Source organism: Rousettus aegyptiacus, unplaced genomic scaffold (genome assembly GCF_014176215.1).
Source record: "Rousettus aegyptiacus isolate mRouAeg1 unplaced genomic scaffold, mRouAeg1.p scaffold_m13_p_12, whole genome shotgun sequence".
Lineage (NCBI taxonomy): Eukaryota > Metazoa > Chordata > Mammalia > Chiroptera > Pteropodidae > Rousettus > Rousettus aegyptiacus.
The window spans coordinates 9,777,334-9,802,716 of record NW_023416287.1 but is presented as its reverse complement, the minus strand read 5'-3'; the positions used below and the strand labels follow the sequence as shown (position 1 = coordinate 9,802,716).

The following is a 25,383-nucleotide window of genomic DNA, read 5'->3' as shown; positions in this document are numbered from 1 at the left end:
TCAAAACGTCAGAGAGAACAGCCTCCCCCTTCCAGTGCCCCGTGTAATTCCGTAATAAAACAGTATGACCCATAAAACACAAATGCAAAACTCGCCCTGTGCTGAAATGTAGATCTTCATGGCAGGACAGGATGCGTCCACTGAACAGGAATGATTCACATTTTCTTAGTGCCTGTGCTTCGCTCAGACCTAAATCTGTATTTAGTTGGCCTGTTGGGAAATGCGGGTGGATAATTAATCTCCCAGGGTGGTTCAGAGAATTAAAGGAGATAATGTAAAAGTGATCGAGAAATTGCCTGGCATGAAATAGGTGCTTGGGAAATGAGAGCTATAACTAGACTTTTTTGGAAGGGTTTTTCTCACTCTGTTCATATTGCTATACTTTTGGCTTGCTTCTATAAGGTAGCAGTGGCCCATAAGCTATATATAGCTGGCAGCGGGAAGGAACGATTGTCAGGTTTTTAAATTAAGGTCCTGCTTACTTTGTGAGGACGAACATTTCTGTTGCTTCGGCTTTGCTAGTGATATTTATTTCCCATGTCAACTAATTGGGGAAGGACAAACTTTGTTATATCTTCATGGGTTGATTCTTTTATCATTACTGTATGTTCTTTGAAATGTCTATAATGGTTTCTATATTTATGTCGATTTGAAATAATTTATGCTTTATTTCATTTAGTATTTGCATCATATGGATTTTCCCAATATTTAGCTTTGAATCTTTGTCTTCATATTTTAAAAAGGCCTCTTGTAATAATCATGTAGTTACAGTTTGTTTAATCCACTCATAATCTTAGTCTTTTAATGGGAGTTTTATTCTGTTTACATTTAATGTAATTATTGCTAACCGTGAGTTTAAATCTATCTTATTTTTTTCTATTCCATCTCTTCTTCTTTCTTGTCTTCTTTGGGATTAGTCAAGTATTTTTATTATTCCATTTGCTCCTCTATTAGTTAGTAGCCATTTATTCACTAAGTAGTTACCTTCAGGATTACAACATGCATCTTTGATAAATTTTATTGTTTACCTTAAATTAGTACTTTTACCATTTCCATTAAAATGCAAGTTCCTTAGAACAAGTTACCTTCATCCATCCCTCTTCTACGCACAGAGCCACCCTTTCGTGTTGCTCTCCATTGCTTGCTGCGTTTTCATCATTCCAGAGCATTTTTTTGTGGTATAGGTCTACTGGTGGCAGTAATCTTAATTTGGGTTTATTTCATTTTTGGATTCATTTTCGAAGGATTTTTTTTTTTTTTTTTTTTTTGCTGGCATAAAATTCTACATTAGCAGATGAAATTCCATGGTTTTCTGAGAGTCATCATTTCTGTTGAAAAGTCTGTTACTCCTTTAAAGATAATTTGTCTTTTATTCCCCCTCTAGGCTGCTTTTAAGATGAATATGTTCTCATAGATATGTAGTTCGACTATGAAAAATATGCCCAGGAGGGTTTTTCTCTGTATTTATTTTTTCTGTGTATTTTTTCTCTATTTCCCTTCTTGTATTAAACTCTAACTGAATTTACCTCCCAGCTATGGTTTGTATTTTTAGTTCAATCTCACTATCACAATAAAAAATAATTCCATTGGCTTGATATCTTCCATCAGTCTTGGAAATTTTTCTGTTACTTTCTCATTAATATTATTTCTGACTTGTTCTCTCTCTCTCCTTGCCTTCTATGGCCCCTATTACATATGTTAGGCCTTTTTTCTATGTCCCATATAGTTTTTATACTTTTTGAAAAACCTATTTTCCAAAATTCTTTCTGAGATTTGTCTACTAACTTATCTTCTTTAATTTTTTCTTATGCTATGTCCAATCTGTGGTTCAACTGCTCTATTGAATTCTGAATTTCAGTTATTATATTTTTAATTTTAGAATTTCCATTAAGTTTTTTAAAAGATCCTAGTTCTCTACTGGCATTCTATACCTTGAATCTATTTTCTTGACCATATTATCAAAGTTGTTGGAGAGACCATGTTTGAGAATCCCAGTATCTGACTCTTATATGGATTTGGGTTTTTTTGTTTTAGTTTTAGTTTTTGTTTTTTGGTCTTATATCCTTGAATGCCTGTTAATTTTTATTAAATGCTAAACACTGTGAATAAGAAAATTTATGGAGACTCTGGAAGATGACATCTTCCCCCAAAAGAAAAGTTACTTTTCTTTTAGCAGGTAGTCATAGTGGAGGCAAATCACTTTGATCTAATAAGAGATTAAGAAGATTCAAGGCAGGATCTATTTGGTTTGCTCTCAGTCAAGGAGTAGCTCTTCAGGGGCCTCAGTTAAAAGCCCGTGTGTGTTTACCAAAGCCTCTCATCCTTGATGGGCCATAAACTCCAGTACTGAGATTGTCAAAAGCTCTCCTTCATTTCTTGCCTTCTTAGCTACCGCTTTTTGCTTGGCTTCTCTGCCTCCCACTCCACCCAGCTTAGGTGTCAGCATATGCCTCAAAGGCAGTGACTGTCAACAATATTAAGCTCTCTTATTGTGGTTCTCATATCTCTAGGATCTTTGCTTGGATCTTGCCTACCTTAGTAGCCCTAAACTCCAACTTTTGTCTCCCCAGCCCAATGTGACCGGAAAACTCTGAGCTGTTACTTTTCCCCTCTGTGTTTATAAATTGGCAAAGATCCTGCAAGGAAAAGTGATAGAAGTCAGACTTAACTCGGTCCATTTTTCATATCTCTAGGATCTTGGGCCCTCAAGCCCTTGTCCTCCAATGCCTTAATGTTTTGTAGCTTTTATTTTTTATTGTGATAGTGAGATTGAACCCAAAATACAAACCATAGCTGGGAGGTAAATTCAGTTAGAGTTTAATGCATGTTAGGAAAAAATGGCTTATTTTCATTTTCTCTAATATTGGAGAAAAATGCAACTTTAAACCATATTAAATGGAAGAATTCAGATTAATTAAAGACAAATATGAATGGCAAAAATTCAAGCCAATAGCTTAAAATGTAAGCAAACTTCAATATCCTAGGGTTAGGGAAAGAATTTTTACATTTAGAAAAATATTATTGGACAAACATAGAAGAATTTTTTTGTCTACAAAACACTATAAATAAAGAAAACAGACAAATGAGAGAGTAAGAAAAGAAATTTACAGCATCTAAAGCAAACAACGAGCTAATACCTAGACTCTACAAAGCAATAAGTTAACAAGAAGAGAGAAAAAAAAGAAAATCCAGTGGAAAAATGGGCAAAGATAAAAGATATAAATAGACGGTTCTCAGAAACTCATATGCCCCATAATAGTGAGCAACTATGAAATATTGTTTTCCATCCATCAGTTGGGCAAGACTTAGAAAGTTGGATAATGCCAAGTGTTAGCAGGAATTTGTGAAACTAGAATGCATAGGCACTTCTGGTGGGCATCAGGATTAGCACTGGAATTGTGAAGAACAGTCTGTTAGTACTTGGTCAAGTTCAGCTCACATCCACCCAATGATAGAAATTTTCCTCAAATATATATATTTAAGAATATATGTATGTATCTATATGCACATATATAGATATACATAAATTATATATACGTTTTATTTAAATGGAAATGTTCATTGCAGCATCGTTTATGGTGGCTGAGAGATGAAGACTTTCTAAACATTCATCACTGGAGCAATGCATAAATATGGTAAAGTGGGTGCGCAATATTGAATTCTAGCCACAAGCTAGACAACTAGCCAGCAATGTGTATATATTTTAAAAAATCATAGTGCAAACTGGAAAAAAAGTTTAATAAGCAAAAAGAGGTCTCATTACAACACTTTTCATGTAAATTAAAACATCACACATAAAACAACATGGTGTCATTTATATGGAGACATGTTTGATACGTTAGAGTCATTGTCTAGGGTGAGGTAGATAATGAGGGTAAACAAGAGTTTTTTAAAATCTTGTCAAAAGAAGCTAATCGCTCAATTATAGATTTCCTCCCTCCCCCCTCCTTCCTAGTTCCTCTCTTCCTTCATCCCTTCCTTTCTCCCATCCTCCAGCAGATGTTGATCAGATGGCAAGATCCCGCGTCAGGTGCTTCGGTGGAAATATAGATGATTTCCATGTTGCTTGGCCTTCAAGGATCTTAGGCGAGATGGAAATATACCAAAAGCTGTAACAGCAATCCTGTGTCCCAGAGTTAAAACTCACACATTCTTTCTCTGCTGTAATGTCAACAAATGCTGTTTGGATGTGCTAAGAGCTCTTGAGGATGACAGCAACACTCAGTAAAATAAATAAGCTATGTGACTAAGGCCAGAAGTGTCACGTTGCTGTTTCTTTCCTCGTCAGTCTTTTCTGATGATGTGTATGCCATGGGTCTCAAATGCAAAGGCCTATAGGAACCAGGAGGAAATATAAATGAAAAAAGAGAGTCAAATGCAAGACACTTGGGAGGGGTAGGGACTGTGGCAAACTGGAGCCCACATGCCTTGACCATACTGGTCTGCCACTACTCAGCTCCAGCTAACCGCTGCTATGCAGAAATGTGACAATAGCCTTCCAATTTCAAGAGAAGCCCAAAATCTAGATTTTTATATGAAATTGCTTCATTTAAAAATGTTGGCAATGACTTCAAGTATTTTTAAACCCCAAAGAGGAAAAAGACAATTCATTTTATGTTTAACTGGATTTGGTCATTTAGCTAACAGTTTGCTGCCTCTAATACCTATACACCTAGTATCTGGATGTTTTGAGATCAGTGCTCTTTTTTACATCATTGTTTATTTTTTTTACATCATTGTTTGTTTTTTAACCTTGAGTTATTTGCATATATCCAAAGGGATGAAGAGAATGCATTTGGGTAAAATGCAGATTTCTGGCATCTACCATCAGACAACAGGTTCAATGTCTGCTATTTGCTGAGTTCCATATAATATGCTTTGTTGTATTAAAATAATAAAATGCCACGGCCTCTCTTCTGGAGTGCCTGCGGCATTTGGGGAACAAGAAAACAGGACATAGGATGCATGTTTATATGGGAACGTTTAAGAACTAAACGTGATCAGCTAATAGAAAGGTATAAACAGTAGAAGCCAATTTGTGTGGAATTCTCTCATCAGATTAAAAAGTATATACAGAGCACTTCCTATGTGTAAATCCTGGGATAAGTGAGTTCTTTCTTTTTAAAAAATCATGTGTTTCAGGAACACAGGATACATGGTAACCGTATAACAATAATGTGTCTACCACCCTGCTTACAAACTAAAACTGGGATTGGCAAACTTTTTCTGCCAGATAGTAAGTATTTTCAGCTTTGTGGGTCTCTATCACAATTACTCAGAAGTTGCAGAGTGAAAGTAGCCATGGACAATACAGTAAACCAATGAGCAGGCCTGTGTTCCAAGAAAACTTTACTTAAGGACACTGAAATTTGAATTTTACATAATTTTCACATGTCATGAAACATTATCCTTATTTTGATTTTTTTCAACCATTTAAAAATGTGAAAGCCATTCTGAGCTCACAGCTCACACAAAAACAGATGACGGGCTGGATTTGGACGGTCACAGTTTCTGTCAAACCCTGAACTAAAAATGTTGCAAACACAGTTGAAGCCCCCAGGATAGCCTTTCCCCAATTGTGTCCCCTTACTATTCCCATAACTAGCCATTCTTCTGCAATTGGTGTTTATCATTCATTCCTACACCTACTATTATCTTTTTTATTGCATGCGTCTGTATCCTAAACAATATAAATATTCATTTGTGTATTTTGTACTTCATAGAAATGGTATGGCACCTTGGGTAATTTTCTGCCTCTTTGCTCAGTACTTTGTTTGGCAGTCTGTTCATTGTGCTATGTGGAGCTCCAATTACATCTTTTTCACTGCTGTATTGTATTCCATTACATGAGCATACTGCCTGTGTTTATTCATTCCTATGGCAGCGAATGGGCATAAAGTTGCTGCCTACTACATACTGTCTTTTCATGTATTATCTCTTTTCATCTTCACCCTGACCTTGTCAGGGAGGTACTTTGATAATCCCCATCATCCAAATGAGAACACTTTTGACTTAGAGCAGCCTGGTAACTTTCCCAAGGTAGTGAGTGAGTGGTGATACTGGAATTTGAATCCACAACCTTTTCACGGTGGAATCTGCATTTATAACCACTTTGCCATCATTTGGTATATTGCGCTTTATTAGCACAATAATAACAGATCCCTACCTTGGATATTGGCAGTCAACAAACTTGGCCTTTCTCTGAGGATAGCTTGAATCAATGTCACACGTTGCCGGCTTTAGTTTAGTGCTTTGCAAACTGCCAGGTATGGTATTATGTGCATGTTCTAACCACAGTGAGTAGGAATTTATAACAAGTAAGTACTGACATAGTGCAAGAGTTGAAAAAGTTTTGAGTAAAAAAATGAAAATGACCCAAGAGACTTGTCCCTCCCCACTCCACAACATTTTATCAAAATCGTAACTCGGAAGCTAGTGTTTTCTTTCTTGGGAGGAACCGCAGTCATGGGCTGTGGAGTTTTGCTGCACAGAGGGGTTTAAAAATCAGTGATGCCTTTTGAGCCTTTTTCTCCATCTATATAAGTAATGCCATGTAACACTATGTCCGTTTTTCACTCTCAACTATAGTCAGCTCCAGCTTCTTCCCATGCCTCTGGCTTTTGGACCCCAAATACCAGCTCTCCCTCTCTACCTGTTACTCCCGTCCTCTACTGGGAAGTCTCTCTGGCTCACTCCACTCATTCAGATGACATTTAAGAGACCAAAATATATTTTTTTTAATAGCAAAATACAGTAGGAAGGAGGAGAAAGTTTTAATCAAGTGGGCGTATTCTCCGGAGGGGACCAAGTACTTCATTTTAATTCCTCATTTCCCTTTGATGAAAAGTTTAGTGAATTTTTATTATGTAGAATTTATAAGACGACTGGGTTTAGGTAATCAGCTTTAATATTTATACTCTTAGGGAAAGAAATAGGAATCATTAGTAAGCATGCATAATTAATGAATAAATTACATTTCCCTTTGTTTTCTTCCAGGTACAAGGAAATGCTAGAACTAGTGATCTCACCCAGCCTTACAGTAAACAGCGCTTGTCCGGGTAAACTGAAGCTTAACCGTGCTGACGCCGATGTCTGGACTCTGAGTGACATAGAAGGTAGGTAGGCCTCCTGGCGCGAGCGTTGCTGGGCTGGTGGTGGTCTCCCCTCACCCTGTGGAATATAGTAAGGGACTGACAACAGCCTTAGACAAGCATCCTCTCGAAAGTACTGTCATTGTGACAATATCTCCTCCCGCCGTTTAGATTGTTGCCTCTGGACCAAAACTTTGGCATACGCTGCTGACAATTTTGTCTAGTCATTCAAGGTGAAAGTGTGTTCGTTCGTTCGTTCGTTCGTGTTCTGAACTTCCTGTCTCGGTTTCCAGTTCCAAGCAAGAACTGCTGACACCTCCACAGATGACAGTCAGTTTCGGGTGTGTTCTGGGCGGGGCCCGAGGTATGTCCCGCAGGGTCATGGTCCTGAACTGTGAGTTCCGTCCCTCAGCACTCTCTTGCCATCTCGGCATCCAGGCAGGCGCCTTGTTTACAGGGGTTTGACGCTGGGACAAGAACTCGTCTGCCTTTTGCTTTCAGGTCGAGTTGAAGTCAAGGAAGCAGAGGAGAGTTAAGCTGTTTTAAAAATTATTGGCAAATGATGCAGCCAGACTAGTTTTCACTAGAACAATTCCAGCTATTGTCTGCTTGTTTGGGATCTGTCAGCCTTCCTGGCAGAGCTGGAGTTAACAAAAGGCATTAAGCTATTATGTTTAACCATTGGGTTTAACTCTTTATTAGACAAGCTTCGGGATTTGCTGCTGGTGTTCTGGGCTGAGCGGCTGTCGCTCCTTCATGGTCTGTGCTTGATACCAGCTCACGGGGCACAAATGCTATGCAACTGTCATGGAAAACCAAAGAGATGTGTGTCTAGTCAAATATAACATCACAAGCAATTTGCTTTTAAGTAACTCCGGGCTTCTGGAAGTGATTATTGATGTCACCGAGACAATGACATTTTCTTTACATGCTGGTAACGAAGCTGGAACAACCCCACTTCGAGTGCCACCAACAGGGGCTGGGCTCTCATGCCCAAACCGCTTGGCGGAGGACACACCCTCATTCTTCCTGGCTCTCTGAAGCGTCCATGTAAACCACCCTTGGCTTTCTGAGAATTTGAAAAAATGTCTTGAGTCTTGCTCAAAGCCAGTCACCCTTTCTTTTTTCTGATAGAGGCACAAGTCACTTTAAGACCACCTTCATTTCAGACCAGGAGAGGTAGGAAGAGGCAAAGACTGCCGAGTGAGGAAGATCCAAGTCTGAGTCCCAGCTCCACTGCCAGCCATCCCGGTGATCTTGGGCAAATCAGTGCACTTCTCTGGGCCTCAACTTTCTCACCTGTCAAATGGGGTGTAATCATGACCCACTTCACAGGGTGCTTATTGCAAAGTCTGAATGAGGGGAAGTTATGTAAAGTGCCTGGCACCCCTTAAGGGCATAGGACAATAGTTAAACTTATTATTCCACTGTCATTCTCTGTATCAGATAACCACAATGGATTCAAAACCACAGTTGCAAACAGGCAGCTCACAGCCAAGTCTGATCCTCAGGTATGCCTTTGTTTGGTTTACACCATGTCGTTAAGTAAAGGTGAACTTGTAAGAATGGGGACAGCTCAGATAAAAATCGGATTTCTAGTTTCTCTTGAAATGCTGAGTGCTTTAGAAACACTGGGCCCGCATTTCTGCCCGACTGCCACTAGTGGGAGCTAGGGGGCAGCTGTGCCTTAGATGAGCCCCTCCCTGCCTTTTGTCTTGAATTTTTATGAGCACATACTTTGTGCCAGGTACTGTTCAGGACAATGCAAATCTGGATTAGTTCTCCTCCTCTTCCATCACCATTAGAGCAAACACTTGACATTTGCAGTGTGTCAGGCATTAATGTATTAACTCGATCGATCCCCACAACTCTAAGAAGGGATACTATAATTAACTTCATTTTACAGATGAGGAAGCTGAGGCACAGAGCGGTTAAGTAGCTTGACTGAGATGGCACAGTACAATGACAGCTAAAATTTGAACCTGGGTAGTCTGACTCCAAAGTGCATTGTACTGTTTTTCATGTAATTGTGACACTCCCGTTAGGCTATGAGCCCATTTTATAGGTGTGGAAATTGAGGGATGGGGTAGTTAAGTAACTAGCTTAAAGTCGCACAACTAGTGGCAGGGCCAGGAATAAAACTCAGGCACTCTGGCTCCGGAGTCCCCACTTCTAAACTCAGTGATCGCGTTCTCCCAAGCTTTTGAGTCTCCAGACCCCAGATGTCCACCCCCCACAGTAGTGGCACCCGCAGACACACCATCTCTCTTCTCGTTGTGACTTGGGGCTGTTGGTACCCTTTCCACCACCCTGGAAGGAGCTGCCTGCCAAGGCAAAGGCTTTTGGAGTGGCAGTGATGGGGCAGAGAGAGGTGGCTCCCAAGTTCCAAGCAGGCAGGGCCAGAGGGATCAGGTTACACACATACACACACACACACACACACACACACACACACTTTTCTTTCTCTTGACATGGGAGGAGTGAGCACTGGGACTCTGGGGGAACATTCCACCCTACCCGTGGCCTCAAGTGCTAGACCAGCTGCTCTTCCTGCCTGGCCCCCTCGTCTCCTTCCTTTGGGCCCTTCCTTCTGTCATAGAGGAGGACCTCAGGGAGGCACGAGCCACAGGGCCTACACTCAGGGGGCCTGCGCAGGCACAGGGACCCCCGAAGCCCCCCAGCAACACGAGTGTTCCGGCTCTGCCTCTTGCCAGTGGGGGGACCCTGGGCCGGTGGCCTAACCTCTTTGGCGTTCATTTGCCTCATCTGTTAAATGAGAATGAGTTTCCCACCAGCCTCAAAGAGTTGATGTGAGAATGAAATGAGTTAAACTTGGAGAGGATTTAATGTTTACGAAAGTGTAGAATAAGATCTACATTCCTTACCCCCGGTCATCAGGCTCTACTTGTCTGTCCCCGCCAGCCTGTCACTCATCTCACCTCCCATCCCCTCTGTTCACTGGGCCTAGCCCTGGGCCTGTTTCCTTTGCTGTAACTCACAAGCATGATTCTGCCCCCAGAGCCTTTGCACTTGCTGCGCCCCCCGCCTGGACCAGTCTCCCCGCTCCCTGCAGGACGATCCCCTCATCCCGCAGTTGTCATCAGAGAGAACTTTCTCATCGAAAGTAGCTGTTCATTTTCTCATTCATTCAACAGACATTTTTCAGCTAGATGTCCAGCATGCTTCTCAGTACTAGGAAGACAACACAAAACCCCTGTTCTCCTACGGTACAGAGCAGGAGGCTGACAATAATAATAAATCGGCAAAATGTGTTGCACGTTGAATGGTGATGCCACGAAAAAAAATCAGGGAAGGTTAGGAAGTGCAGGGATATGGGCTGCAGTTTTCATGAGGGTGGCTGGGAAAGATGCCCCTGGGAAGATAACACCTGAGTAAAGTCTGAAGGAAATGAGGAGGGCACTCCATGGTGATATGGAAGACGAGCCTGATGAGCAGAGGGAGCAGCAAGCACAAAGGCCCGGAGGCAGAGTGCTCCCAGAGCACTTGGGGAGCAGGAAGGAGGCCTGTGTGGCTGAGGACCAGTGAGCAGCGGAGCGATGGGGGAGATGAGGTCAGAGAGATGAGCAGGCACAGAGCGTGCGGGCCTCTGCGAGCCGTTGGAAGGACTTTGGCTTCTGCCCTGAGTGAGGTGGGAGCCACAAGAGGGTTTGGAGCAGACGAGGGCTGATCTGACTTATTGACTTATATATTGACAGGCTGCATGTGAGAACGGGCAGGGAGTGGGGACAGAATAGGAGCCCAGAGACCAGAGAGGAAGGCATCACAATAACCCAGTGAACGGAGGCAGTGGCTTGGGTGGAGTGTCAGCAATGAAGTGGGGAGAACAGGTCCGACTCTGGGCCAGTTTTGAGGGGACAGAATTCAGCCACGCTGCTCCATGTCCTGTTTTGTTTTCTTCATATTCTTCCTTTCCATGAGAAGCCGTTTGTTTCTCGTTCCCAGTCTCTCTCCCCTAGAATGTGAGTTCTGGGAGGGCAGACCCTGCCCACTTTAGTTGCCTCTGTATCCCCTCTGCTGAGAACGAAGTATGACACTTAGTAGGTGCTTAGAAGTGCTTGTCGAATGAATGGATGCAGAAGTCACAGGACTCCGCGAGACCGGGAGACCGCAGGACCCACTGTTTGGATGCTCACGCCCCTGTGGAAGCCCGTGCACTCCCACGCCTCCCAGCCGCACCCTCCGCCGGGCAGCCCTTCCTGTCCACTTTTCTTTTTCAAAGACACATCAATTTCCAGTCAGCAGGTAACACACAGATACACGATGATCCTTGTAAAAACTTGAACGGTTGGGCGGAACTCCCCCTTGCCACACCCAGTCTTAAGTCTTCCTCCCGTCCCCAGAGGTAACCACTGTTATCATATTTTGGTGCATGTGATTTAAGGCCTTTCTCTATGCGATTGCATGTGTATAAATGTATATTTATATAATTTCTCTATGTTTTTATAGCTATATTTACTGTAGAAATATTGTTTTGCTGGAAAAAAATTGGAAACACAAAGTTATCATACTATATATATTTTCTAGAATTTGCTTTGTCCACTCAAGATACATTAAGTAATGATCTACCTCTAAAGAAAAAAAAAATCTTCACAGTATACCAAAGAGTGACCTGTCCCAGTGCACTTAGGCACTCCCCTGCAGATGATCGCTGGGGTTATTCCTAAATTTTTTGCTTTTACAAGCAGTGCTGCGGGGGCAGGGATTGTCATGCGAGCTGCTATCTGAACAAGTGTGCGTTTCAAGGGAAGATGCCGAGAGGTGGTCCCCTTCCCCTTCCTTTCTGCCTTACAGACTCCCCCTTACCTGGCGTCGCCTCTGCCTTCTTGTGAAACCTCCCAAACCTTTCCACAGAGAGAGTTGGTAGTTTCTCTTTTCATTCCTTCATTTCTCCAGTCACGTAGTCAACAAATCGTTTGATGTGCCTGTCGTGTATGAGGCAGATGGGCTCAGCCCGGGGATGTGTCTATCCCTGCCCTGTCCTCAGCTCATCGTGTGAACCTGGGCAAATTCCCACCCATCTCTGAGCCTCAGTCTCCTGCCTGGATAATGACGATATGTTCACTGCATGCGTTTGTCAGTAAATTGTCCTCAAATGCCTGCTGTGGGCCAGGCCCTGGTGTAGGAGCTGGGAATATAATGGTGACCAAGATGGACGAAGTCCCCTCTTGTAGAGTTTATGTTGTAGGGGAAGGACAAGGTATTGAATTTTTAAACAAATAGGGATTTCGGATGGGGGTAATTTCTGTGAAAAACAAAGCAGGAATGTGACAGAGTGACCTGCATGTGGGCCACTGGTTAGAAAGGCTTGCGCGTGGTGATGTCAAAGGCTTTACAGAGTACTCGATGCTTAGAAAACTCATCAGAAGTTAGCTGTGTGTCTCTCCCCCTTTAATAAGCATAGAATCACCTGGGGACCTTGTTAAATTGTAGGTTCTGATCCAGGCTGAGAATTTGCATTTCTAAGAAGTTCCGAAGTGATGCCGAGACTTCTGATCCACCAGCCACTCTGAGTAGCAAGGTGCTAGCTCGGTGGGTCTCAAATTATCTTGTTCATCAAATCTACCTTGGAAGTTTCACTGGTACACAGAGGGTAGAGCCCTACCACCAGCATTTTTGATGCTGTAAAGGTCTGACCTGGGGCCCCAATAATTTACATTTCTTAAAGTCCCAGGTATGCTGATGCCGCTGGTCCAGGGACCACACTCCTAGAACAGATTTCAGAGCTGGCTACACATTGAAATCTTCTGGGAAGTTAAAAAAAAAAATCTTTAATGCTAATGTGTCACCCCAGAGAGTCTAACTGGCCAGAAGTGTGACCCAGGCAATGGGGATTTTTTTTTAACTCTCCAGATGAGTGTATTGGGCACCCAACATTGAGAACTGTTACTGTAGACACTGAATTCTTCCAGGACAAAGACAATTTTTTTATTCCTATATGTCAATTTAAATTTTTGTTCCTAATTAGCACACAGCTCAGTGCCTAGTTCATAGTAGATTCTTAAAAATTATTTATGGGTGGGAGAATGGATGGGATGGGCTAATGGATGGCTAGGAGGAGGATGGATGGGAAAATGAGTGGAAGATGGGTGGGTGGATGGGTGAGTGGGTGGGTGGATGGATGGATGGATGGGAGATGGATGGATGAATGGACAGGTAGGTGGATGGATGGGAGATGGATGGATGAATGGATAGATAGGTGGATGGATGGGCAGGAGAATGGATAGGTTGATAGATGGGTGGGTAGATGAATACAGAGTGGTCTTGAGGAATCACAAATAACTTTGGGTTGGTATTGGCTTTGAATCCTTTGTAAAGTTTCCTTTACTTCATCCTGCCCCATATTCCAGATCTGTAAAGTACAGAAAATAACTTACTCATTGGGTTGTTACAGGGAATAAAAGAGATAAGACCTACGCAGTCCTTTAGCATAGTTAGTGCCTGACTTGTAGGAACCACTAGAGAAATATTAGTTATTGTTCATCACTATTCAAGGGAAAATTGAGTTTGAATTATATCCTATCTTCTGGAAGGGGGTGAGGAAGTTATAGAACTAAGAAAGCAAAGCTGAATAGAGAATTTTTTTTCTTTTAAAATACAGATACATTATGCAAAAGCCAAGGCTATAATCTCATTAAGTGTTTCCTCAGAAGGGTGAAACCATGGCCCTGTGGAACAAGCCGGGCTGTCATCTGCTCTCAGATTTCCTGCACCAGCTCTGCCCTGAGCCTGACAAGGTCTAATTTTGAGTTTCATTCTCACTGGTTCCAGCTTGGGGCCGGCAGGCTGAGCTGCCAGGAGCCTTGCCAGGGTCCTCACCTAGGAGCCATGGATCACCTTTACTTTCCCACCTCTAAGCCTTTCTCACGGGCTTCCTTGGGGGACTTGGCACCTCTAACAACCTCTGCCTGCATGGGACAGAATTGGTATAGTGTTAAGGAGATCACTAATCCCCTCTTTATGAAAAGGGCACTGACTATTACTATCCAATGCCCTCCACGGATAAAGGACTTTCCCCCTGGGGCAATGTCTCACAAATGTCACACATGCTCAGGCCACTTTCTGCCGTCTGTTCATACCACCTATACTGTCACTTGCTTCCTCATTTTCCTTTAAAACAACTCCCTTTCAGTAAATTCATTTTAAAAGTATGACAAAATCGGTTCCAGAAATAAAAGGTTACTTTGATAGTCTCGTTATGATTCTAATATGCATTACATTAGATTTGTGATGATTTAAATAAAAGAGTATATATTTACATACCCCCTCAAGTCCTCACACTCCGGGAAATACTGGCTGCATTCTTTTCAGTCCTCAGGAACATGCCCACGATGGACAAATGACTCATTTGCTGTCACACAGTCACTTAATGAGAGTCAATCAGAGTGCCCACTTCCGGATTCCTAATACAGTGCTCCTTCCTGCTGTCGCTGTCCCTGGTCTGGGAGCAATTTGCACCACCCACGTGAGAGAGATGAGCTGATCCAGTTTATAGACATGCACCTTCCATAGCAAAAACCTCCCTCCAGATACCTCACTAGAAATTGTCTCATCTCATGAGGATCAGTTAGAAGCGGCCCCCGGGGTCCAGTTAGACAACATAATAGCAGTTGCTGCTTTCAGAATTATTAGCTTCTTAATCCTCCCAGTGAGAGGTTAAAAAAAAAAAAAAAAAAAAGTGTGAACACTCAAATTGGGCTCCTGGATTTAAGTGGCTTAAGCAAGGGCCCCAGGAGAATGGAAAGCTAATAATAGCTCCTGTGTGTTAAGCAGTTACCATTTGGCAGGTAGCTACCTCTGTAACCCTTGCAGCAGCCCCGCAGGTATGAGATGCTGCCCCATTTTGCGGATGTGGAAAATGAGGCGAAGAGTGAGGAAGCGATGGACGTAAGGTCGCACAGTTCTAGTGCGGCAGAGTCAGGATTTGAATTTGGGTCTGACCCGTCTGCCCTCATGCTTTCTTTGGGAGAAATATTAAGTAAAAAAACTATGAGATTTGGGTTATAGATCTAGCCCACACAGCAGGCGCATAATAAACATTTGTTGAATGTCTGAATGAATCAACAAAGTGAGTGTGTCCCAGGGCAAGTTGCTTCACAGAATCACAAACACACACACTCACACACGAGTGTGCACTTACACATACAGACTCCAGCTTTAGTTTCCTCTTACTAAAATTTGGTCTTTGCCCATTTGTATTACCTTCTTGGACCTGATGTGCATTTGAGTTTGTGACTTCAGGAACAGAGATTTAGTTTTATGAACCCAGAATTGTGATACTTTTTAGTAATTTGCAGTTTGTTACTAGCCTCTGGTCTAAACTCTCGTTACTCAAAGCGTGGTTTCCGGTCCTGCCCCGCCAGCAGCACCTAGGAGCTTCCCCGACCTGCAGACTTGGAGTCTGCCGCTTAACGAGGTCCCCAGGCCGGTCCTGTGCTCGTGAAGGTTCCAGGTGTGCTGCTCGACACTGTTCTGTTTCTTCCTTGCACCTCGTTATAATTATAACTAAGTACTTATCTACGTCATTATATGTTTGCCATCCATCTTCCCTAAACGGGAGAGTCCACGAGGGCAGGGACCCTAACTACTTTTGCTCACCTAGTGTAACCCAGTTTCTAGCACATGCCCAGCACATGATAGGCAATGAGCGAATGAGTGAGTTCATCCCAGAGGCTCTGGCCATCCATTGAACTAATCCTTCTCCCTCCACCCATAGGAGGCTGAGGAGGAAGAGGAGGCTTAGAGTTTTAAATGGAGAAATAAGCAGAGGAGGCGCTTTCCCCCTCCCCACTTGAGAACTACCTGCCGCATTTTATGTGCCAGCCTCATCCCCAGAGACACATAGCGAGCCTTGGAGTAAATAGATTTGTCTGTGTTGAGTCAGGTCACTGACACCGTGGATGTGAGTCCCTATTAATGACTTCTTCACTGACCTCAGCCTCGTTCGTCTTGGCAAGTTAAATGACACTGACGAACGAGGTCAAGAACAGGAATGGGGTGACCCCGAGCAGTATGACTGACAGCAGACTGAGATTGACAGCATATTCGACACCCCACACCCACTGCCGGGGTCTGTAACACTTTGGCATCATGGAGGGACTCATGGCCACTGTTCATATTCTCTTTCCTTGCTGACGAGCTGTGGCACAATGGCCATGCAGCTTTCCAGAGCATCATGCCTGCATTTAGTGGCATTGCCAAGGCTCTGGGCAAGACCTTTCCCGAGCTGCATGGGAAGTTTGCTGGCGAGGCTCATGTGTCTCCCTGAATATATCTGGCTCCAACTACCATCTGGAGAAAGCTCTCAAATCCAGTGGCATCCAAAAGAGGCGAAGTGGGCAGCTGGGGCATCACTGAAAGACACCCTGGGCAACACCGAGGTTGTCAAACAGTGACGCCCACTCCTCCACCTTTCACATCGAGGCCGGCATTGCCCACAAGCCCACTTCCTGGTATGTAGATGGACTGTAGGTGTAGGTGGCCCCCTGGTCCTCGTAACCTCCGAGAACTGACACCCCTGGACCACAGCAAGAGCACCAGACAAAGAGGCGAAGAGGCTCTTCGCTCCTGGGAATCCTGGCTCCACATCCATGTTCATCCTTGACACAGTCCCACCTCAGGCCCCAAAGAAAGGAAAGAGCTTGAGAGCCCTACGATGTCACATACCAGCAGGATTCTCAGTGCTGTCTACACCACCCTTATCTAGGTAAACAGGAAGAAGGGAGGGATGAAGAAGATCATTCCATATATAATCCACTCGTTTTTTGGATTCTCAATTTCCAACTGGGCCATCATGAAAAAGATAAATGTGATACCCAGTTTTTAGAACAAGGACAACCATAAAAAATAAATAAATGAGATGAAAGTTCACGCTTTTCCAAAATCACACAGTCTGCGGAAGGAAAATCTCTTTGCACTCCCTAATTGCCCAGTTCTCATTTGCACAGTCTCGGTGGCCGGGTTGCTGGGGGTGGGAAGGAAAGGAGGACAGGTTGACATGGCAGGAGATTGAGACCTGCCCCTGTGGGGATGGCAAAGCTCAGCAATTCAGAGGAGCAGAGGTGGAGCGGGGCGAGCATGCAAATCGTGGAGGGGCGGTTGTCAGGAAGACGCTCTCTTCGAATTTATAGAATGCCAAGTTAATCCCAGCCCATAGGAATGTTTCCGTAGATTTAGATTTTTATGAATATTTACATATTTATTAAAGAAAACATATTCAAAATGTTTAATTCAGTAACTTATGTACCAAACACACTCAAGTCACTGGCTTTTACCAATAATGAGATCGTGGCTGCTTCAGAATGAGACAGTTCATTCTCTAGTCCTGGGGGAGGATGAAGACGGGGTTGCGTGAGGCCCTGCCTGGGGCGGCAAACCCCCAGTAGGGAAATTAGTTGTGTGAGCACCTACTATGCACTAGGGGCTACCTTTGGCGTTAGACCACGGCCGTTCCAACTTTCTTTCAATCCAACACATAGTAAATGTTTTTACAGTACCATTCAGCGCACGCGCGCGCGCACACACACACACACACACACACACACACAACACATTCTGACTTCTATAACTGGAACAAAATTTTTGCACAATTCCTCCTCGCATATGCGATACATGCTGCTGTTGTCTATTCTATTTTACTTTTGAATCCTAGTTGTAGTTCTCTAAGTGGACTTTAGGACTCCCACCCTCATCCCAGTGGTTTGAGACTCAAACGAAATTGACTCAGCCAGAGAGGTGATTAAGAGAATGGACTTGGCCCTCAAATAACCCTTGGGTTCAGCTGCCAGGTCCTGTGCCCACAGGCTGTGTGGCTTGAACAAGACACTCAGCCTTCCCCAGCGTCTTCATCTGCCCAGCGGGGAGAATACCGTTGCGTGCCTTGTGCGGTGGTTGTGAGGACTGAATGAGATCGTGCAGATAAGCAGTGAACTCAGGGCCTGGCACATGGTGCACTTCTGTGTGGATGCGAGTTGCTCTGATGATGATTGTCATCATGAGCCGCAGTGTTCTGGTTGCAAAGACGAACCCTGGGGCCAGAGCACCTGGGGCCAGATCACAGATCCACCGTTTCTGATCTGCATGGCCTTGAGTGAGTTACTTAAACCCCCTGTGCTTCCAGTTCTTCATCCGTAACAGAAGGACCTGACTAGAACCCTCTTCATGGGGTGATTGTGTGGATGAAAGTAATTAAGCCAGGTAACGTGTTTAGAAGAGAGCTTGGCACATAATTAGCACCGGGTAAATCACTGATATCACCATCATCTTCTCATTTACTCCTCACCCATCCTTGTGAGATAAATATTTTCCCCAGTTTTACAAGAGGGAACTCTGAGGCCCAGAGGCTCTAGGCAACCTGTCCAAAGATGCTCATTTCTACTGGGTGGTAGAGTTGAAATTACAAGTTGGTCTTCTGAGCCTCCAGCTCAGGGGCTGAGAGAGGCTCAGAGCTCTGGGGACCTGGAACATTTCTCAGGAGACACAAGGACACCCCAGCCACTGCTCTACATTCCAAGGAGTGTGGATTGGCAAGTGGTACAATCAATAGACATGTTATCTAGTATTTTCCAGGCTCCACAATGAGGACATTGAGTTGTACTGCGAAAGATGACATAGCAGTAAACTGCCCATTTGTAAAATTACCCTCTCGCAAACATCTCTCCCCACATAATTCTGTCACCTTTTTGTCATCTCCTGCATTATCATCTCCCCTCGATGGTTGGATGCTGTGTGCCCAGGGATAGTTGAACCAGGGCCTCAGGTCCCTTCCCACTCTCTGCTCCACATTCTAGCTGGAGCCTAGGAGACGATCCAAGATGTGCCTTGCCCCAGGCTCTGGGGCCAGCCCCACCTGAACCCCATGGACTGAAACTAGGGAGGCATCAAAATGGTGTCATGAGAAGAAAGGAAATGGATGTTGGATAATCCAGACCAGCCATCATCTGCCATTCTGGGGTTCTCAGGGTTGCTTTCGAGGCGGGGAAGGGCGTGGTGTTCCACCCAGGAGTGGAAACAGCGCCAGCTTGGGAGTCGAGAAACCAAGTTCAGGTCCTCGTTGTGCTGCTGTCTAGTCCCGTGACCCGGCTCGAGCACATTTCTCTCTGTCCCTTTGGCCTTGGTTTCTCTGTGTATACAGTGTGTGGGGGGGGGGGGGGAGGAGAGGGGGGATGGATTCCACTCTGATGTTTCGAGATGCTCTAGAGTCTTTCTCTGTAGTCCTTCAACTAGTACCTGGAGACAAAGTTCACCCAGAAAGAGTTTTCAAGGAGAGTGCTAAGGTGCTGTGCCTCAGATAAGCGTTTGTGGTTGAGAAAGTCCCTGGCAGCAGATCTCTAAATTTCTTCCCGCTTAAGCCGGTATCTGAAGTCACAGCTTTTGTGGACCATCACTCTGACAGCTAAAGCCCTTCAAATTTGTGTTTCCCCCTCCAGGCATCTCCACATCGGCCCTTCCGCGTGTGTCCCAGTTCTTGGCGAGGTGAGTACCCTTGCCTCGTTTTCTCATGCCCTCTCCCCTCGTCTTTCTTGGATGACAGGTGTCTGGAGAGGAATCACAGGGCCAGCACTTACTGGCTGAGCTACCTTGAGCAAACAACTCTACCTCCCTGGGCCTCTGTCTCCACATCTGGGAAAAGGGGACAAGCATGATGCCTGCCCCACGGAATGAGCTGAGACGTGTGAAAAGCACTGAGAAGGGTGCCTGGAACAGTTTGAGAGTGTCGGCTGCGGTTTTTGTGTTTCTTCTCTTTGTTCTTTTTTTCAGTTTTTCTTCCTTTCCTTCTCTCCTTTCCTATGCATAGACTCTTTCTCCGTTCCTCCCTCCCCCCCTTCTTCTCTGTCTCTCCCTCTCTTTCTAGCTTTTTCCTTTCCTCTCCCTCCTTTTCTCTTTTTTTTATTTCTCTCTCTCCTTCCCTCTTTCTTTGTCTTCTCTCTCTACCTCTCCCCCCTACCTTCCTCCCTCCCTATCCTTCTCCCTCTTCCCCTCCCCATTCATCCCTTCGTCCTGCTTTAACGTTCACCCGGCACTCCTCAGCACCGAGCCCTGGAGACTCAGTGGTCTCTGCCCTCAGAGAGCGTTCGATCCAGTAGGGGAGACAGACTAGCGAATCAGACCCCAGCACAGCTGGCAGGTGGGCACAGGGGCAGTGGGAGCTCAGTGCAGCTTACCCATGGCCCTTAGGGGCCCGGCCTGGGGGAGCCTCCAGTCTGCACCCCATAACAGGAGAAGCCCTGGGTTTGGCCTGGCCCAGTGATCAGCACTGCCATATCTGGCCATGTTCCTCCCTTGATGACACTGGAGAAGCTGTTGCTAAGGCTTCAGCCTTCCTTTCCCTCGAGAAGATGTTTTGGGGGTTGTTAGTAGCAGCTGAGGTCTTTTTAATCTTTCTAACTTGTTTTATGACCTCAGGACTAGAAAGTTTCCCCTCCTTTCTCTGGTTTTTCATTTTAGACCCCATTTAATCCAAATAGGATTTTTTGAAGGGAAACAGGAGTTGACCATCTTTGATTTCCACTTGCTGTTTCTAAGGACAAGTGTAAATTGGGGACATTTTCAGATAAGGTTCTCTGCTAAGTCCTGGCTCACTGGATGTGTTTCCAGACACCTTACGGAAAGTGTGATGATCTTGCATCATGTGCCCACTTCCTGGCTAAGAGCAGGGCATCTCGATTGATAGCCCTATCAAAGCTGCAGTCAACTGAGAAGGTGTCTAAATTAAAGTAGATGATCAGGCTGGGATAGGCTGTGCTTCAGTAATCTATAAACCCTGCCCTCAGTGGCTTAACACACCAATGTTTGTTTTTTCCTCACATAAAGTCTGGTGTGGATCAGGTGGAACTCTCCAGGGCAGCTCTCCTCCACACACTGATGCAGGGATCCAGGACGTGTCCATATTATGGCTCTGCCATCTCAATCTGTACCCTCCACAGCTGCTGCTGAAAGAGGAGAGTGAGCAGAAGGGTCACAGGGGGTGGTTTTATTAGCCAGACCTGGGAGTGGCTTATACATTCTACTGGATAAAACCCAGTCACGTGGCCAAATCTGACTGCAAAGGAGACAGGAAATGTAATCTTCCTGCTGCCCAGGAAAATGAAATGGTTTTGATGAACACAAAAGTTCTCTGCCCTGGAGAGAGTAAATATTTAAAGGAAAATGGTGGCCTTGATACCAAAATAAGGTAGAATGGATGCTGGGTTGGGCTTGGGGATTTAATCTACTCTTTCCATGCAGACCTTGCCCACGTGTCCTGCCCAGCCAGCTGCCCACGGCCATGGCAGCCTACGGCCAGACACAATATAGTGCTGGGATCCAGCAGGCTGCTCCCTACACAGCTTACCCACCTCCGGCACAAGCCTATGGGATACCTTCCTACGGTGAGTGCCAGACCAAGCCCTTGGTTTCCTCCTGGGGTCCCCAACATCATCATCTTTCTTCTTCTCCGTTGCCTCAGTTAAATTCAGAATGGTAAATGCAGCCAGACGAATTTTGTATCGGAGATAGAGAAGGACAGGCACTTTAAATGTGGTTCAAGTTCTGCAGACTATATCAAGGCATCTTTTTATTGTAAGAGTAAGAAACTTAACCCAAGCTGGCTTAGAGAAAATAGAAATTTACTGAATCACATACTAGGAACTCTAACATCAGGAAGAACTAGATCCAGGTGCTTAGATGATGTAAAGAAAAACACATCTCACCCCCTGTTCTGATGCTTTCCTCTGAGTTGGTTTTACTCCCACACAGGTTCTTCCCATGTGGCAGCAAAGATGGTCCCTACTGATTCTAGGTTTGCATCCTTTCAGCTCAGCACTCCCGATGGAAGGAGAACTCATCTCTCCCAGTAGTCCCACCAGAATCCCGTATTGACCCTCATGTGACAATACTTAGAGCAAGGCAGGGAGGTGGGAGTGAGAGAGATGAGGACCATGGACCATATGGTGTGTGTGAGGGAGGGATGTTTCTCTCAAAGGAAAACACAGTGATGGTGTCAGTAGGAAGGTAGATGCTGGGGAGGCAAAAACAACAGACCTGCAGACTGAGACTGTCAGACTCAGTCCACTGTCCACTGCTCACTTGTCCCTATCTGCATTAGTCAGGGCTCTCCAAAGAAACAAGACCAATGGGATGGAGATAGAGAGACAAAGGATGGGTGGATGGATGGATGCATGCATGGATGCATGGAGACAGAGACAGAGACAGACAGAGACAGAGACAGACAGAGAAAGATTGTAGGCATTAGCTCACCCAATTATGGAGGCAAAGAAGTTCTAAGATCTGGAGTTAGCCAGCTGGAGACCCAGGAGAGCCCATCATGTTGTGATACGCAGGCACAATATAAGGGAAGAGAAGGTTGTGAGAAAGAAAGAATGAGAAAGACTTAATTTAGTTGCCAGTGCCACGCAGCCCTTTTAGATGAGGGGCTGGCTCTGCTGGGAACTGAGATGCCCACGTGCAGGCCCAGGGGGGTGAGCATCCAGGCAGTGGGGACCGCCATGGGGACTCCTGGGGTCTAGAAGGGACTTGGCAAGTCCAAGAAGCCCAGTGGCTGGGGCTCAGTGAGGGGCGAGGTAAGTGAGGAGGGCAGCGCCTGAGAGTCCTAGGACGGATAGGGGATTTTATTCCGAGTGAGATAGGAACTCTGGTTGCCGTGTGTATGAGCAGAGGGCTGCGGAATATAATCCGGGAGTTTTTCAGGTCACCGTGGTACTGTGGGGAGGTGGGAAGCAGAGGAGAAACAGGAAAGCCAGTTGGCAGACTGATAAAACCTGGAGTGAAGTGATGGCAGAGGCCAGGGACAGGGCAGTGACAAACAGAAAACGAAGAGTAATTCTAGAGGTAGCAGTGACAAGTCCTGTGGGGCCTCAGGTCAAGCACTCACTGGCAGTCACCATAGCTGAGCTGTTGCCACCCGCAGTCCTCAGCGCTGTGTCTACACTGGTTCCTTTAATTTCCCCTCAACCCTACGCGGAAGGTCCCATTATTATCCTCTTTTGAGGGATAAATAGTGGGGGCTCAGAGAGGGTGAATGAATACTCATCCAAGCTTACCCAGCTGGTCAGCAGCAGAGGTGGAATTAAACCCTGGCAGCCTGGCCTTGGGGTCCGAGCCCCAGACCAAGCTCCATTGCCAGAGTGTACATTCCATAAATCCTAGGGGATTACCTGTGACAGACCTTGGCCGACAGGTGTGGGTATCATTTTTAACTTTCGGTCCCTCCTGTGCTAGAAGACTTGTGATACAATCACACGTAAGTTATCCCGCCTGGCTGACAGCCAAGAAAAATGAAGCCATATTCTTTTTCAGCATAAAAGAGAACACTAGCCCTGTTCCCAGACAAAACATGGCATCGGGTGGAAATTAATTTGATTCAAAGTCATGTCATGGTCTTAGTTACTTTTAGAGTAACTAACAACACAGTGTAGGTGGCAAGAGTGTGCACACATCCGACTCACACCCACTGCTGCCCCTTGCTCGTCTAAGGCCCTGCCCGGCTGAGTTTCCTCATTCATACAATGACTGACGCTGAGTCTGCCCTCCTCACAGTTGTTCTGAGGATTCAATGAGATCGTCTGCATTGCTTCAACTGCCTTGTTCTGTAAAAGGCCAGATAGTAAATATTTTTGGCTTTGTGGGCTACTCAGTCTTGGTCACAACTACTCGACTCTGTCCTTGAAGCATGAAAGCAGCCAGATGATACGTAAACTAGTGAGTGTATTTGTGTTTTACTAAAACTTCATCTACATGGGCAGGCGGTGGGCCAGATTTGGCCCACAGGCCATAATTTTTCAGCCCTTGGTCTGTACGAAGGGCTTAGCTCATAGGGCCTGGCCTAAGGGAAATATTCAGTCAGGCTACTACGCACACCCAGAATGTCCTTGTCACTGGATGATGACAGGTGAGATGAAAAGCCATTTCCCTTCGCACATGCCTGTGCCCAAGCAAGCAGTTTGCTCATTGTCTGGACAAACCTTGTTAAGTCTTGATAGGAAACTTTTCTCATTGCTCCTTGGCAAATAGCATTATTACCTTTTTTAAATAGTTGCAGGGAAATAACACAATCGAGTAAACTAGAAGCTAGGAGGTTAAGAGTAGTATTTTTTCTCAATTTACTATGCAACATTTAAGGACATATGTAAAACCATAAAGAGTAACACTGCGACTACACTTGGACTGACCATGCAACTTAAAAAATAAAAAATAGAGAGAGGTCATTTCCCTTTCTTTACAGAGATACCCACAGCCCTGGATTTGCTGTTTTTCCTTCCTCTGTTTATCATTACCTTATGTAGAATAGGGGTCAGCAGACTTTTTCTGTGGAGAGTCTGATAGTAAATATTTTTGGCTTTGCAGGCCATCCAGGCTCAATCACAACTACTCGGCTCTGCCAATGTAACTCAAAAGTGCCACAGATGATACATAAATGAATGGATGTGTCTGTGTTTCAACTGAACTTTATTTACAAAAACAAGCAACAGGTCACATTTGGCCCATGAACCATAGTTTGTAACCCCTGAGGTAGAGTATTATTTTGCATGTTTGTGGAATGAATGAACGAGCATATTTTTGCAGTTGTGTCTGTATCTATTTAAAATGAAAAATCTATATGCTCTTTGACTCAGCAGTTCCATTTGTCATATCCACCCTAGACAAATGCTCTAACGTTACATGAGGGGACAAACATGTCCATTCCATCATGGACTGCGATAGTAAGAAAATGAGAATCAACTTCATCAACCTCCATCAGGAGCCTGGCTGAATAAGCAGTGATATTCCATTCGGCCACTAAAACAAAAGAGAGTCTCAGCACACAGCTCAGGAAGAGTGAGCGAGGGAGCCTGGAGAAGGCAGAGGTTAGGGGGCCGAGCAGAGCCCATGTAGGGCCTTGGGGCCACCCAAGGAGTTTAAATTTGACTCCAGGTGCACCGAGTACACCATTAACCATTAACCATTCCTAGCAGACTGAGCAAAAGAAGGTGCCATATAAATGCTGCTCGTTGCTGTCATCATTGTTACTGAAGTCTTACACCATCTGTGGCATAAGATCCTTTCACACACATTATCGGCAGGCATCAAGAGAAGGAAAGAAAAACTTGAACTTCAAAGTCATTGGCCAGTTATGGGACCCAGATTCAGTAGCCTGGCTTTCTGAACCTCAGTTTTTACCTTTAATATTGTGAGCGCAGTAGTGCCTGTTCTACGGGGTGAAGGAGAGGCGTGTTGCTAATGACCTCATTCAGAGCCGTAGGTGTCCATTCTTCCCCCTTTCCTTTAATCTCCTGGC

General features: G+C 44.8%; 1 protein-coding gene across 6 annotated transcripts in view; it reads left to right on the top strand.

The window, feature by feature from the left end:
• The window catches only part of EYA2 (EYA transcriptional coactivator and phosphatase 2), a 207,942-nt gene that overhangs the window by 58,847 nt on the left and 123,712 nt on the right, over positions 1-25,383 (top strand). For 4 of the 6 annotated variants that reach the window (XM_016121228.2, XM_016121227.2, XM_016121229.2 and 1 more), the window contains 3 exons: positions 6,997-7,115; positions 19,538-19,583; positions 21,336-21,478. In XM_016121228.2, coding sequence (XP_015976714.2) covers positions 7,007-7,115; positions 19,538-19,583; positions 21,336-21,478 — 298 coding nt within the window. In that variant the 5' untranslated portion in view covers positions 6,997-7,006. Of the gene's footprint in view, positions 1-6,500; positions 7,116-19,537; positions 19,584-21,335; positions 21,479-25,383 lie in introns of those variants that run through there. The other 2 variants (XM_016121224.2, XM_016121230.2) reach the window with 2 other exon arrangements.